We start from the raw sequence: 17,116 nt of genomic DNA on the forward strand, positions 1-17,116 counted from the left end.
CAATCGGCTCGTTTTTTAGGTTTATATGCGCAGTCCTGTTTACTAATATTATGTCTATGGACTTACCTCACTAACTGATCTAATAAATGTAAAGTAAATATCGATTCCGAAAATAAGGACAAAGTTCGAGGTTACGGTTTATCAAACCAAAGAGATTTAGAATTAAATTATCTACAAAATGAGCAATATATTTGTTCACCTATTGACGTTTCTCGAAATAAATGGATTGAATGGGTAGTTATAATTTCCAAAAATTAAAAACAGAATGCAATTCAACAATTTCATTTATTTATCCTATTTACAATTTCTATTTACAAAGGAACATGAATTTTGTGTTCGTCTGTACAACTTATGAACAGTAGGAAAGTATATAATGCGCTTGAACGCTACCAAATAAATATTTCAAAAGTATCACGTAGGTATATTGTACATTTTTGCGCTAGGTTTATGAACAACTATTTTGTGGTAACTGGCAGCAAGTTGGGCGACAAATCGACACAGTATGGTCCAACGGGTCCTATTGAGGGCACATTTATTCGTACCGAGCGCGCCGAAAATCGTTTCTATTTGCTTTTCGTTGACAGCTTTTATTCGTAAATAATTTCTTAATCTCGTCGTTCAGCTCGGATAAGTCTACAGCTACCTTAAATCGGAGCAAGTCAAGCAATTTTGCTATTTAGCACCTAAAACTAAAAAATGGATTATTGCACGGAAGTTGGTCAGCATGTAAAAAATTTTTTTTCGGCCGTTAGAACCATTTTAAAAGGAATAAATAATTATGAAAAAAATATGAGTTGAATGACCCTGTTTATGCTTTGCTTTAACTATCTTGACCTTAAATAAATTCAGGTCCTCAATTATATCAATACATTAGCTGCCAATATATTATTGAAAATCCCCAACTGACAGTTGGGAAAAGGCTTGGCATATGATCTAGTCTAGAGAATCCTTGCAAGGTATTTCCAACTATTCCTAAGAGGTTTCTACAAGATTTAAAAGTATAATCACCCATACACACTATTGATCTACTTCTTTAACTAATATTCGGAAGACTTGCAGTCCGATTGTCTCACGACACACATTTTCACACCTGGCAACTAAATCTCTAAGGCCAATTCTGGCAACATAGCAACCCTACACAAAAACGTAGGTATTTAACCATTCCTAGTCAATTTCCTATAAATATTTAAGCCGGGTTTCACTGGTTACCGATAAAGTGTCAGTTAGTTATCTGATAGTTAATGCTATCTGCCAGATAAAGGCTGCTTACAATTTCTGCCAGAAATTTTGAAACCAGAATTTTTAGTTTATCTGTCAGATATGTTCCTGGCTTTAACAGAGACTTTATCAGCAACCAGTGGAACTAGCCATTAAAGTAGCAACCCTTAAGTATTGAAGCCGTTCTCATACACTTTGCTTGCCGACCAGAGCCTCGATATCCGATACCTCTTTAATGCATGTGTCGGTTAAGACGAGCGGGTCCCCGTCAGTGATGAGCACGTCATCTTCTATTCGGATGCCGACGCCTCGGAACTCTGCTGGCACTGTTGTGTCGTTTGGACTTATGTAGATACCTGTACATTAAATGGGCATTTTAAAATAGAGGATTTATTATTAGGACGGTAAAAATTAACGGTACGGAGTTGGTAAAAGGTCGTGGTGGCCTATGGGTAAAGAACCAACCTCTCAAGTATGAGTGAGGGTTCGATTCTAGGTCAGGCAAGTACCAATGCAACTTTCCTAAGTTTGTATGTATTTTCTAGGTATATCTTGGACACCAATGACCTTGTTTCAGATGCACGGATTTCATTCGGATATATTTGGCAGTCTTTACGGGTGGTCAGAAGCCAGAAAGTCTGATAATCAGTCTTACCAATGAGTATCGAGTTGCCCAAATAACTGCCTCCACGCACTTACTCGAGTTCGAGGTCAGATAGGCAGTTGCCATGTACAACTCTGGTACTCAGCGGTAACCGGTCATGATAAAATGGTCACCCATCCATGGAGCGATCACTTTATACAACAAAATACTTAATTTATTCACCTGGTTCGACAGTGACAGTCATGTTGGTAGCAACGAGCACGTTGCGCCACATTTCTAGCAATTCTACCGCTATAAGGCAGTTGTCCCACCAACGACGAGAAAACGACTAACTATCGGCTATTTCCTCGCTCAAGAAACGTACAATAGATATACTTTCCAAGTGAACAAAAGAGATGCATATACAAATAGTTGATCGCTGACTGTTCACACTGCCGGCGAGCACTCGCTTCACTAGTTTGTCGCTGAGCGACAAAAGCTATGAAAGATAACACTCGCTCGGCGACAGTCGCCAAGCGATTAGAACTCACGCCGAGTGAGCAACCAGTGGTCATTTCTCTACAGTGCCATTCTAAAAGTACACGGTTTTTATCATTGTTATCTAGTTCAGACGACGATGATGATGAATTCTGCGAGTAATCGCCCGCCTCACTCGCACACTCGCTTTTAACCGAGCTACACAACTCGCTGGTCTCGCTAACTCGTTTCTAGTTCTAGCTCTACTCGTTACTCGTTAATCGTTGCCGGTGAGACACTGCCTAAAGCACTAACTTCACCTAGGTACTACATAATATTTTGAACCTTACCCCAATGCCATAAAGTACAAACTCAAATAACTCAATACTCTACTACTACTAACTTGCATCGAATATTTTGAATCTTAACCCAAAGCCATAAGGTACAAAATAAATCAACACATTTGTTCACCTGGTTCGACAGTGACGATCATGTTGGTAGCGACGGGCACGTTGCGCCGCACGAGCGACGAGTCGTGCACGTCGATGCCCAAGTAGTGGGACACGTGGTGCGGACACAGGCGGTAGGCTTTCTGTAAAATAGATAGGTAACAATATAAATTATGTTTATTTTGAAAATAGGTTGAAATTAATATTTATATGTGGTACCTAATTTTTTTTGAAAAGCGAAGTGGAGTCGATATTTCACGACCTTGAGACGAAACACCGAAATAAAGTCAATAGTCATTGTATTTGTACTATTGGAAAATGTTCCCTTTTTATGATAATTTGGTACAACTTGATTCAAATCGCGGAATGATCAACCACCAATAAATAAATAATATATTTTATTTTTAATCATATAAAGAATAGTAGCCTAATCATAACTATTCGTTGTGAATCCTGTTCTTCTAATAGTTGAAAGGATCTTAAATTTGAATCTCAAAGTTGTATGCAATTCCTAGGAAATCTATGTAATTCCTAAAACCGCCCAGAAATGTGTAAAATAAATTAGGTACATTAGGACACATTTCCTAGGAAATCTATACATTTCCTAAATAGTAATCAGAAATGTATATTTAAGTTATCATTTATTCGGCTTGTTGGCCGGCAGCAAGCCGAATAAATTATAATTAAAATAATAATTATTTCTGTTTATTCGGCACTAATAAATAACTTACCCCCAGCAGTTCCTGTCCATCCACGTTCTGTGGTAATATGCCTTCCTGCTGTAAATATTTCCCCAGTAGCCGACACATGCTGTCGAACAACTTGTCTAGAGCCGGACGCTGCTCGCCTAGGATCTCGATTAGACGTTTCTGTAAACACATGGAATTCTCTAATTTTTTCTGTCATTTGTGTATGTGGCAGTCAAGGTAGTCAGAAGCACTGAAGCCCATGTTCACCGACGACATAAACGCCAGTTTCCTTAAAAAAACTGTTTATTATGAATTTTTACGTTTCTTTTCAAGGTAAAAAAGTGTTGAAATAAAAAGAGACCTTTGACAATGAAAATGGGCCGGGTATCGGGTTGCTCTGATAACTGGTTCCAAAATTGTCAGAATCTTCAATTTTTTTTTATTTGTAGTCCCCTAAAACGACCCACTGACCTATCTCATAACGAGTCGTGTAGTCTTACAAATGCAGTTTTGGAAAAAAAAATTGAAAGATGACTAGTACACTCTGACACAAACTGCATAAGCCATTAAGTTTGGTGAAAAGTACCTAACTGTATAAATACATTACCTGTACAGTGAGCACGATCTCGTACAATATCCGGTGATGCTTGGAGAACTTGCCGGAGACCGGCCACGTGCGGGATACATCCGAATTGTACATCCAGCGCTGACTACCTACAAGTTTATACAAAATATAAAAACATATTAATATGATAGAGTTGAAGTATGTTCAACGATTTAATCTAGAAGTACTAAACCGCTTTGGAAAATTCTTTCAGTGTAAGATAGTGGACAAAAGTCGTGGTGGCCTAGTGGGTAAAGGACCAATCTCTCAAGTATGAGGGCGCGGGTTCGATCCCAGGTCAGGCAAGTACCAATGCAACTTTTCTAAGTCTGTATGTACTTTCTAAGTATATCTTAGACACCATTGGCTGTGTTTCGGATGGCACGTTAAACTGTAGGTCCCGGCTGTCATTGAACATCCTTGGCAGTCGTTACGGGTAGTCAGAAGCCAGTAAGTCTGACACCAGTCTAACCAAGGGGTATCGGGTTGCCCAGGTAACTGGGTTGAGGAGGTCAGATAGGCAGTCGCTTCTTGTAAAGCACTGGTACTCAGCTGAATCCGGTTAGACTGGAAGCCGACCCCAACATGATTGGGAAAAAGGCTCGGAGGATGATGATGTAAGATAGTGGACACTGGACTACAAGTTTACAAGTTGGTTTACAAGTTTCAAAATTTCAAACTTTAATATTATAAAGAGGTAGTATGTGTTTGTGGCCTTATAGGAGGCAAACTTTGGATCTATTTGAATCTTAATTGCTTCAAAATTCTTTTACCAATAAAACTCTGTTATTTATGAGTGTACGTTTATGGCATTCTTCTGGGGCACAGGATGAAAACGAGGGACACAGCTAGAACATAATATTTCTTATCTCAGGATCGCGTTCACCATGTGCTCTGCCATGCCTGGGGTAGTGTATACCTGAGTCTACCAGCAGCATCTCAGTCCCCGCGAGCAGCTGGTTGTTGGCGACGTAGTGTATGTGTGTCGCCCGCGGGCCCCCGGCACACACCGGCGGGAAGGCGAGGTGCTCCGCGCCGCCCTGCTTGCACGTGTACTCTAGGATCGCGTTCACCATGTGTTCTGACATGCCTGCGGTGGGAGAGATGAAGTTTTGTCACGTACAAGGATAAAAGAGACAACCAGACACATTGAAAATCCAGACAACCAGACACTTTAAAAATCCAGACAACCAGACACTTTAAAAATCCAGGCAACCAGACACTTAAAAAACCAGACAGCCAGACACAATATAATAATAAAAAATCGATTTCTGGTTTATATCAAATATGTTTTTTTTTTGTATTTGTAAACGGACATAAAGTGAACAATCATAAAATGTACACGTTTATGAATACATGAAACTAAAAAAATGCGTCTCAAACTATTGCGCCCGGTATAATGATTGTAAAATAAAATTTAACAAATCCGCGTAAAATAACAAATTTTTTTTCCCTGTTTCTGGTTGTGATTATTCAGCACAATCTTTTTTTTCCAGTTCAATTCCTCTTTATCAGCCGTCATAATAATATTCATGACTTCTTTCAGGAAATCTATCTGTAAGTTCACTGTGTACCTTTTTTTTTTTTTTTTAACGACGTCAAATATCATCAAATGACCCCTCCCGCTGTGGGTTAGCAGCGGTGAGGGAGTGTCAGACTCTTACTGACTAAAAATCGTCGTGTTCCGTCATAGGCCTTTTATGTACCAGGGCCGCGGTATCTCTTTCGAACAACCCGCAGTTCACTGTGTACCTCAAAAATAAAACAAAACCAACTCACCCGGTTTAGTACAAGCCATAGCCATATTAATAGACTGGGATCCAATATAACACGTCTCCTTCATCAGCTCAATCTCTGCCGGGGACTTGATAACCCTCATGAAATGCAGTGCCTTCTGTGGGTCATTCCGTACCAGGGTAGTGTCACCTAAGAATAACAATTTAAGAATAAGGTGCATGTAGCTGGAGCAAGTTAACATGCTCAAGTGACAAGTGACAAGAGCACGTGGGTATTTTGCTTTTGTACATGCGCTAGTCGCTGGACGCGCACGTTTTTAAAATGCATGTAACCTGAAAATGCGCAAGCTACTTGCACCGTGTAAATGCACCCTAAGAAATTAAGTTTAAAAAGATAATTAAATTAATGTTGAATGAAGTAAGAAAAAAAAAAAGATTTTACATTATCAATAGCCCCAAACTAGGTAAAGCCTGAATCTTGGGCGCTAATTCAGAGGGTCCAATACAATTTACAAAAAATAAAAGCTTGGGTGGACTTTAGTGAGTGAACTTAGGGTACTTTGGAAATTTAAATAAAACTACTTTTACATAATAATTTACATATAAACTTTTAAATAATATTAATATATATTCGCATAAGTGTCACAAATCAATGAGAGTACTTTAGTTACCTCTCAGTGTACTTTGGACCGTGGTATGAAGCTCAGGGTTGGCGGGATTGTCACTGTGGTACCACAGGACCGCTGGCTTGGATGTAGCTGTTAACCTGTAGACAGTACTGATTTTTAAATCTTAATGCAAGTAATTTTGGTAGGTGGTAGTAATTTTATTTTTTTGATGTGCAGTGTGTTTTGTGGAGTTATTGTTTAATTTTGTATTAATAATATTTTTTTAGAGAATACTTTAGTTCAAGTTTGATATGAAAATATGTATATATATTTTATTTTTTAATTTTCTGATGTGTGTCTGTGTACTCTATGGCAAATTTTAAATTTATATAAAAAATAAAATCAGAAAGAAAAAATATTAAGAAGAAAAAAAAGATAAAAAGAAGAAAAATTAGCATAGCTACTTATGATACAAGCATAGTTCATTAACTAAGCAAAAGCCAAAGAAAAGTGAGAAGTAGCAAAAGGAACAGAATTCAAACATTTCATACTACAGAATCAACATAAACTTACTTATTCAAAAAGGTGGGAAAGTTCTCCACTGGTCTGGACTCATCGACGGCAAACAGCCGTGCTGCGGCCGCGCAGCCTGTCCGAGGGCCCTCCCATAGCTCTGCGTGTGCGTCCTTGTCGTGTACGAATAGGATACTCTGTGGGGGGAGGGGGGGGCGAGGGGGGCAGATAGATGTTATGGTTGGTGAGCAATATCAGTCATATGTATGGACTACAAGTTTATTTACTAGTTCTACAAGTAAGAGAAATCTTGATTAATAATTAATAATAAAAATTATTTTAATACAATTATTATTTTCTAGGCAGTTGTAAAACCAGGGACTTTCAGGGTGTTGAAAACAGAAGCCAGAAATACAGGGTGTGTCGTTCACAATCAAATTAAATCCTATCGCATATACTTTATGATATTCTATGACGAATTGTAAAAAAAATAATCAAATCCATTCAGTGGTTTAACGTTTAACCACAGGAGTCATTTTTCGTTTTCATAATTTACAACATCATGTGTAAAGCAGAGAATTTCAAGGGAGAATTTCAGTTGTTTGTATGGTCTGACTTTCATATGGTGTTCTAATTTTCGCACATTTTTATTCTATTAACTTTGTTTGAAAAATGCATTTTTTTATTTTTACGTATTTTTCTGTTTTCTTTGTGTGAATCGACATATATTAACCAGTATATTAACGCATTTCATTTAATGTGATTATGAACGACACACCCGATATAAAGTTGTTACTGTTAACGAAACTCAAAGTTCCTATAAACAAAAAGTGTATGTTTCGCATGCAGACAGAAGTTTTTCACAACAGCTTTATGTTCATGTAAAAAAACTGCAATTCCTGGCAAGTAAAACAAATTGTTATTTCCTGTTTTTGGGAACCAAGCATCAATCAAAAGATTTCAAAATATTTTATTTATTGTTTACAAAAAAATACAGGTTTATAAATTTTATATGGGAATTAAAAATTTGTGCTATATTAATCTATTTATATGTACATTAGTATGTTCTATGTCTCACCTTAAACTTGTCAGTCTGTGGTGGCTTTATCATTACTAGTACAGCGGATGGTTCCAGGCACCCAGTGAGGTAGAAGAAGTCTGAATTCTGACGGAACACATACGGTATCTTGTCTGACATGTATTGTCTGGATGCTGCTGGTATTACTATCTGAAAAGAGTTGTTTTGAAATTGGATTATTTATTTATGTGTACTCCAAATAATAGTTTTGTAAAAATAATTTTATGAAATTTAAAAATAATTATTGGCTTGAAATTCCTTTTACAAGAAAGGCAAACATTTTTATAATCATACAAAATGCAAAATGGCTGAGTATTGGGAAGATTCAAATAAGTCTTAGAAAAAAGAAAAACACTAAACATTTTTATTAGTAATAAAATGTTGTTGATGTTTAGTGTTTTTCTTTTTTCCAGAAATAACAAAATAAAACTCACAATATGTGATTTATGTATGTTTTCCGCTTCTCCCGCTAATTTCTTGACCAAAGTTTCCCGCCTTTCTTTATACTCTGCCTGAGATATGCCACAAGTCAGATGCTCTTCAGATATCAAATGAGGATGTGTATGACATGTTGGCTGGCCAAAGTTCCCCCTCGGCACAAAGAAAAGAGGTCTGTCTATCTGCTCTGTGGGAGTTTCACAGGAAGATAGTTGTCTATGGGTGTTCCGAAATAAAGGTGGTCTAAACAGTCTTCGTCGCTCCTTGTTCGCTGTAATAAAAGGTTGTATTTATGTCAATCTATTCTAATATATTAAAAGGATTTTTTTTGTTTATATTAGTGAACTGATTTAAAAAAAAAAACTATCACTGTTGGAAAGCTACTTTATCCCCAGTGAAAATAGGCTATATTTTATCCGGGTACGGGCAGTAGTTCCCCCGGGACGCGAGTAGAACCGCGGGAAACAGTTGTTTATAAAATTATTGCACGCTTTATCAGTCATCCATTTGTTTGCACTTTGATAAAAGATTGTAAGCAATTGCTAAGTGCAACTGCATTTTTTGTTCACGTATTATATTAAATTTGAAAAGGAATTCAGACATATATAAATAAGTTTGAAAAGTAAATAATAATTCTAATATGAATAAAGTTTATGTTATGATAATTTCAAAACATAACCTAACTAAAATGTAGCTTACCTATATTTGTTACGAGTTTCCGTATTAGATTCATTTCTAATTCTAAGGGAGATAGTTTTAAATGCAAATATTACGTGTATTCTATGCAATTTGGGTCATTGCAAAACAGACGAATTGACAGAGATGAAGATGACACTACAAGTTTGACAGATGATGATGCTCCAGTTGCCATGCAATTGAGTTATCGTTCTCCCAATTTATATAGAATTAAAAATGACAAAACTATGAATTTGAATAAGTACACTATTTCAGAACTGCATAATTGATTCCAAAAACGTGAAAAAAATATCTTTAGGTAAACCAGTATGCATTTATTTCAATGCAGACAAGGAAAAACTAATTTTCACTGCTTTATTGGAAGTTTGTCTATGAGAATTTGCTATTAGTAATAATTAAATAAACTCGAAAACTGTTAATTTAAAATCGTTTGTAAGCGTCATAAAATAACATAAAATGTATAATGAAACCAACAACTTACATATAAAACATCACTCCAACAATTATCTACTAAAAAGGGTGAAATTCTATAGATGACATATGGTAACATCGATAGTTCCGTTTTACGCATGCTAATTACAGCGGGAATTTCGCTCTAGCTTTAATAAATTGCTTAACTAAAATCACTTGTTAACACTTTCTTCACCGTTGTTACCGCAATGATGCGAGTCGTTATGCAGTAACGCTACGGTAGTTAGAATAATAGATGTAAAAGGAATGTATGGGCTTGCCGGTTGGGCCTAAGTATGGTATTGTACGTAAAACTTTTAAACCGACTTCTGAAAAAGAAGGAAGTATTCTATTTGGATGATTGTATAATTTTTTTATTTGTTCAGTGTCTATTTCTTAAAGTTTGGTTTGTATATGCTGTCAAGATAGAACGACTGGACCCGTGGCGATGAAATTAATTAAATATATAAATAATAAAATAAGATATGGTTATAGACTACTTTTTAATCTTTTTCCTTTTTGTAGCACTTCATTTGTGCTAAATTGATCGTGGACCTAGAGAAGGATACAGCCTTCGCCAATGCTCTGCCTTGCTTGCCTTGGTCACTCCTCCTAAATACCTACACAGTATTTTGTAATATTCTGGTACACCTAAGCATATGATCAGTGCCGGCTTTAACTCTACTAGCGCCCTGGGCGAGATTTCTACGGCGCCCCCAACTGCAATTCAAACCCATACGAAAAGCAGAGACATATGTAGTTACCGATTGCGCGAGCGAAGCGAGCGCGAATTTTTTTTTATAGTTAACAAGTCAAAGCAAAAATTACCTAAAATGTAGCCCAATCGTACATAAGTTATTGCTGGTTGGTGAATGCAAAAACACGGGAACACAGGTTGTGATTGCGCGAGCGAAGCGAGCGCGAAATTTTTTGTTATATTTTAGAACTCAAAACAAAAATGACTTAAAATGTAGCGAAAACGTAGATAACTCTTTGTTGGTGTTGGCGCCTATGAATTAAAATTTTGGGACTTAAAGTAGTACCATAAATAGAAACTAGAAGTTACTTTCTTATTAATAAAAGGACTTAAAAACGACGCTACCTTTTTGCTAGGGTAGACAAAAAATTTTCAAAAATAAAAACAACTATAAAGTGAAGCAAGCCCGAAAAAGCTTTTTTGAGATTTGGATCACTATAGTTCGGCCATTCAGAGAATGCGTTCCTGACACGTCGCGATTGAACTGACGACGTAACTTTGCAATGGCGTTGCAGTTACGATAAAAATATTTTTGCTGGTTGTTTACCGTTTTAACAATTGAGGAGCATTAAAACAACATTATTATATCAATAATCAATGAATGTTATTACGTCGTCAGTTCAATCGCGACGTGTCAGGAACGCATTCTCTGAATGGCCGAACTATAAAAGTCCTTAACATATAAAATAAAAGGCGACTGTGAAGTGAAGAAGCCGCGAGCGAAGGGAGCGCGAATTTTTTTGAGTATTGGGACATTAAATTAAAAAGTAGCTATATGTGAAAAAAAATGTAAGTGTAAAGTAAAGAAACCGCGAGCGAAGCGAGCGCGAACATTTTTGAGTTTTGGGACATAAAAGTAGTGTATCTAACGCGCGCGGCATTGTATGACAATACATTAATTTAATTGAAATTTCTTGGTCCAGGAGCGTACCGCGGCGCCCCTGAGCTCGCGGCGCCTGGGTTATTCGAACACCCTGCACCATAGGTTAAGGCGGCCCTGATGCTATCCATACATTTGGATACAGTTCTTGTAAGCTGCGATCTTTGATAAAATTTAAAACAAAAATAGGAGTAAAATTCTGATCAAGGATAGGTTAGGGGCTCCTGCGGCGCCCCTTATGTCCGGCGCCCTGGGCCGTCGCCCAACCGCGCCCTACCCTAAAGCCGCTACTGCATATGATAGGTCACTTGTGTTGTTGATGATGAGGTTCTGTATAGGTATTTTTTCACTATATCAGGTGTTATGTCATGTTTATCTCACTTTGAAACTTTCTTGACTGTTTTCGATCTCTGCCTGGTATTTCCGTTTTCCAGTTTTCAGCTTAGAGAGTACACTAAATTGAGGAAAAGAGGCTTTCCACTTTGCTTTCCACGAAAACATTCAAATCTACAGAAACAAAGCGCTCTACTATTGAAAACCTAATTTATATGTAGTTCTAGGGTGACCAGAAATTTGGAATTTCTTAAGGACATTTTCTAAGGTCATTAATTTTTGGGGACACGTCTTAAAAAGGAAAAGAGGTTCTATTGCTAGGCTCTGTGGGCAGGAAGGTCATGCTACGTTCACTGGGCACGTCTCGTGAGGCAGCCAGCCAGTCAGCGCGGAACGAGCGGCGCGTGCGCACGTACCGGTATCACACAGTCGGAATACGATCGCGGGACCCAAATTGTGTCGTAAACTGTCAATCGTGCCCGTTACAATAGTGTTTCATAACCGTTCAGTGCTTGTTATTTTTTTAAAGGACACCCCGCGACAACGACTCTGCAAAGAGGTTTGTTTACTTTCCGTATTACAATATAGAAGTTATCGAATGCCCTCTCTGTCTAGTTTACTATGGTCTAGTCGATAGTTCGATAAATGGTCGGAGTTGGGCCCATTCGCGGGTTCATTTGCATCGTTTTGTAAGGTAATGAATGAATGTTACGGTCCGTTGCAAGGATTACTTAACCCGACCTCGGACAGCTTCAAAATTATAACATTTGACGTAGGATTGTGCGTGTGTTGGATTGCGCACGAGTAAATAGTAGTAAATAGTACCTATTTGTAGCAGTAGCGGTATTTGAAAAAGGTTTTATTGTTAAAGTTGTTGCGTGAGAGTAAACATCATTGTTTTTGTTCATGAACACGTGAGTCTGATTAATAATTAGGGCGATATTTGAAGTATACTTATTTAAATATTTATTCACTTTTTACAAGTTAGTGTTCTACTTTAATTTTCCCAAAAATCTGTCATCTAATAATTTTGAGGATTCGTAACATATTCACTGCCTATTTAAGTGAAGAAACCCCAAGAAAAAAACCTGTAGGCAATTTTGCCTAATGACGTTTCCAACATTAATTAGGAATTAAAAGTTTATCCCGAAATTCCTGAATATATTCATGGAATCCATATTACGTTTACTTATAACTTGAGTTTTTTCTTTGAATTTATTTATTTATTCACAATATCAGAATGAAATAAAAGCCTTTAAATATCTATGATGTCACTTTTATGTTTTGCAGAGTTTTAAAAATAATTTAATTGTTTTGACTTACAAATTAATTCTGAAGGTTAGCACATTATAGTTCGGCCATTCAGAGAATGCGTTCCTGACACGTCGCGATTGAACTGACGACGTAACTACATTCATTGATTATTGATATAATAATGTTGTTTTAATGCTCCTCAATTGTTAAAACGGTAAACAACCAGCAAAAATATTTTTATCGTAACTGCAACGCCATTGCAAAGTTACGTCGTCAGTTCAATCGCGACGTGTCAGGAACGCATTCTCTGAATGGCCGAACTATAGGTACGTACATATTCTTTCAAAGGTCACGATTCACGAATAGGTAATAAAATCTAAACCTATCTTTATAATTATTAAATGTAGATAGCATTGACATACCTAGTGACTCTACCACTGAATTTTATCATTTAGTATTTTCTATTTAACATTTTATTTCTCGCTATCAAAATCAAAATCGTTTATTGAAAGTGGGCTTATTAGATAAACACGATAAAATTACAAAAGGACGGCACCCCCAAAACCCTTCCTTTTACCACTACCTAGTGTTATGGCTGGAATGAAGCCATTTTCATTGCCCTCCTGCAGTGCACATGCCTTTTCTCATACAGAGAAGACAGAGTCCATGTTGGGAGAAGTTCAGCTTTCTTCATGATGCTATCTATCTATTCCATCTACAAGTGCAAAGAAGATAGAGCGAAGTGGAGAAGACAAATAAGGAAAGCTGACCCCACCACGATGTGGGATAAATAGCTGGAAAGAGAGAGCTATCCATCTGCAATAATTGATGGTCAAGATTCATACTCAAAGAACTGGAACTTAGAAAAGTTGCATAAGTAAGAAGGCACTTGCCCTTTTGTTTTTAAGAAGTCGGTAAGTCGGATAACCAGTCTTAGCTAAGGTTATCGGGTTGCCCGGGTAACTATGTTGAGGAGGTCAGATAGGCAGTCGCTCCTTGTAAAATTGACTGGAAACCGACCACAACATAGTTGGGAAAAGGCTAGGCACATGATGATGATAATCGGTATTTTTATAGTAAGAATCCTTATAAATCAAACATTCCCTTTGATGATGTAAAAAGTATCTATTCATCATTATTATAATCTGTGGTCTTCCTTCGCTTGCTCTATTATATAAGCTTCCCGCCATAAAGTAAGATCAAATTGGCGGCTAAGCTCTTTGGCCCATAAAGTTGTCTTTCGTAGTTTTTTATTTCTTTTTACTTCTTCAGTTTTTTATTTCTTACAAATGTGGGCTGTGTTATTTAAGCATATAGTTTAGTTGAAAATTGTGCTAAGCAACATAGGTACTTAAATCGTTATAAGTACATATTATTACCTTAAATTAGCAGAAAATAAGAGTTTTGAGAATGTTTTACTAAGACTAGGTACACACCCCAATCCTCTATAGAAAAACTACTGCAGGGACTAAAAAACACTTAGGTAGCTGAGAATATTTTCGAATATAAGTTAGGTGTCATATCGTACCTACATAAGTCAGGTACCTCAACGACAAGAAGTATTTATTACCTGAAGGGAAACTGGGTAGGTAATTAATGTTCTAAACACATTATGTGTCATTTTCGCATTAATCTTGTAACCTTCATGCTGTGATTAACTGTACGTTTTATTCAAAATCATTTGAATTCAGAAAGCCGTTTGGAATAGAGCTGGGACCTACGATAAAACGTTTCTAGCAATTTATTTTTAAATAAACTATAATTATTTATATGAATATTTAATATGCGTCGGTATGTTTAAGGGACGCATCAATTTACTTCAGATATCTATGAGTAGATTTTCAGTTTTCTTTGACTTTGAGACATTCACGGAATCGAACTCTATCAAAAGCCAACATTATTATAAGGTTACATTGAGCTAGATCATAACTTATTTTTAACTTGACCCTTTCAACTTATTATTGACACTTCCAAAACGACTTTTAAGTCTATACAAAGCTTTACATCAACGAATTTCCAATTTATTTTCTTTATATTGATAAACAATAGGAAGGGATTACGTTCGAGCATTAAGAGACGGCCGTTAATGGCTTCCTAAGCCATTCAAAGCTCGTAAGTACGTCGGTATTCACAGGCTGGTCGGCGGAATGCGCCTATTACTTGAGTTCCGCCTCTCGGATGCGCTTGCGTCGACGCTAGAATGGCGGGAATCTAACGAACAGATCAAGTTATGGGAAAATGGCGTCTGGCTGTTCGATTGTGATTTAAATGTCGTTAGGGCTTGGTGCCGAATGTTTTGTGCAGTTCAAGGAACACAGTCGCTGTCAGTCCAGTCTGTCACCAAAACACGGTCGAGGCAACACCTATAAAATTAAAAAATAAACTTAGTTTAAAAATAGAAGCTATGTAGCCAGTTGCTTCAAGTATGAAGAGAAGGAAACCTTTTTGCTCGGATTTTGAAATTCCGCGAGTGTGAGAATATTATTTAACAATAGAATTAAAGGATGTTTATTAGAAGGACAAACTTAATTATGTAATATTTTGTTTCTGTCTGTTGGGGTTTTTGTTAGGGAACATAATAATCATAAATGTATAAGAGAATAAAGTACCTTTTGATTGATTTACCGCCAAAGTTCTCCCCTCGGGTCAAACTCTAAAAACTATAAAACTTTTACTATTCCAATGTTATTAACGAAACTAATTCAAAGAGTAAGCCGTTAAAATAGGATGGTAATGAGATTTTCGTTCGTCACTTCCAAAAGAAATAGTGTGGGTCATCAGTAGCTGAAGTTTTTTATAACGCTCTCATGATGAAGTAGTTTTTTTCCTCTGTGCGAGATAACTTCATAAATTCGTCGTGACTATTGTGGCTCCGTACAATGAAATTAATGTAGCCTTTTTGATACTCGTCTACTTTTATAATACAAACAAAAAAAAAACGAAACTGAAATATGAGTAAAAACTTTTCTTATTTTGAATTCTCGCAATTTAAATGTTAATTAACCATTGAAGACTAGACAGAAGAATGTTACATCACCTTGAAAATGTTTAGACAGCGCTGGTAAAAAACGCAGCGTAGTTTTTGCTACTTTATTTACCTGCTTATTATTAGTTTAGCTTTATTATTAAAGCTGTAATGCCGAGTGCGCCGGCAAAAACATAAACGTCAAAACAAATCGACTTTGATGTGCGCTTTCAAGAAATGTTTCTCACTTGCATGCTCTCGAGGTGCAATCAAAAATGGAACAAAGCAAGATAATAAGGGCTCACAAAAACATCTTTATTATCCTTGCGAATATGATAGTTGATGCATCATTAGCCCGAGAGTTATCGAGGCGCCCTGCTGCGACCGATCAATACTTTTTTGTTTACCTTTTTATTTGCCGCGGCCAATTTACGTGGCAACACTTTTTTTTTACAAAAACTGACATCAGTTACCGCGGGAAGTTTTGTGTTGGTGAACTTTTCCCAAAATAACGTATTCGGCTACATGGTCCAATGCGCACCCTGTTTTCCAATAATAATAATTTGGTAAAAACGTTACACATTTGGAGCACATGCGGCCTTGTAGAGAAACAATCGTGTAAGCCACGGTCCCATTACATGGCAATTTGCCTGTGTAAGATTAGACCACGTTTTAGCCTAGCCCCGAGGTGTCATGACCGAAGCGGACTCCAGACAAAGGTGGCCGTAACCTAGGGCTATTCTTTCTAACTTATTATCCTGCATCGAACCACTTAGGCAAATAACACGATGCGAAGTAATGGATGCCGATGCGTTCAGTGATTTGTGTAGATCGAGCCGCGGTTTGTTCTAGACTTTTTGTGAATGTAGACCAGTCCTTTGTTCGTACCAAATTAGGCAATATCACAATTACACAGCGCACACTTGTGCAAACTGCGCAGACGCCTGATACGGAACTTGTCTTTCCCGTAAGAGTCTGGGTAGCTACTATAATAAAATAAAATATTTTTCGAAAGAGCTAGAGAGAGCGATGACCGGCGATTAGTCGTGGCATTTTTTATGGACAACGACGCATGCGCAGGATGTTAGTACGTGACTTATTTATTAGGTTGTACCCCCGCGATTTGATATGACTACACAAAAAGTTATCAACGCGACGATACTGGAAGAAAACCTATTAAGAATGAGCGACATTTTTTGCTGAATGTTTTGCGCCAGTTAATGATTTCTGATTAAGTGTAGCAGAGCTTATTATGAGTACATACTCATAATAAGCTCTGCTCTCAATTTTTTGTTGAGCACCTTGCTATATCGATGAAATGATAGGTACAGCCTATCAATCAACCTAGCCTATCTGAGTCTGCTTTGTTGCATTATGGCACTTAAAAA

At 37.1% G+C, this 17,116-nt stretch overlaps 2 protein-coding genes across 5 annotated transcripts in view; one reads left to right on the forward strand and one right to left on the reverse strand.

The window, feature by feature from the left end:
• Positions 1-266: 266 nt before the first annotated feature.
• LOC124636793 (xaa-Pro aminopeptidase 3-like) lies at positions 267-9,242 on the reverse strand. 2 transcript variants are annotated; one of them, XM_047172954.1, is made up of 11 exons: positions 9,093-9,242; positions 8,390-8,664; positions 7,956-8,105; positions 6,938-7,074; positions 6,428-6,522; positions 5,800-5,946; positions 4,940-5,110; positions 4,024-4,130; positions 3,459-3,596; positions 2,750-2,870; positions 267-1,574 (listed from the first exon to the last, which is right to left on the reverse strand). In XM_047172954.1, exons 1-11 carry the CDS (start codon positions 9,124-9,126, stop codon positions 1,405-1,407), a joined length of 1,545 nt encoding a protein of 514 aa, XP_047028910.1. In that variant the 5' UTR covers positions 9,127-9,242; the 3' UTR covers positions 267-1,404. The 2 variants fall into 2 exon arrangements, with proteins under 2 accessions (XP_047028910.1, XP_047028903.1); XM_047172947.1 differs by having other exon boundaries at positions 6,428-6,534.
• Positions 9,243-11,892: 2,650 nt separating this feature from the next.
• LOC124636827 (xin actin-binding repeat-containing protein 2) overlaps positions 11,893-17,116 on the forward strand; it is an 85,416-nt gene continuing 80,192 nt past the window's right edge. For all 3 annotated transcript variants that reach the window (XM_047173006.1, XM_047173023.1, XM_047173015.1), the window contains exon 1: positions 11,893-12,068. The gene's annotated coding sequence lies outside the window, so the exon portion shown is untranslated. The remainder of the gene's footprint in view (positions 12,069-17,116) is intronic.

Source organism: Helicoverpa zea, chromosome 2 (genome assembly GCF_022581195.2).
Source record: "Helicoverpa zea isolate HzStark_Cry1AcR chromosome 2, ilHelZeax1.1, whole genome shotgun sequence".
NCBI classification, from domain to species: domain Eukaryota; kingdom Metazoa; phylum Arthropoda; class Insecta; order Lepidoptera; family Noctuidae; genus Helicoverpa; species Helicoverpa zea.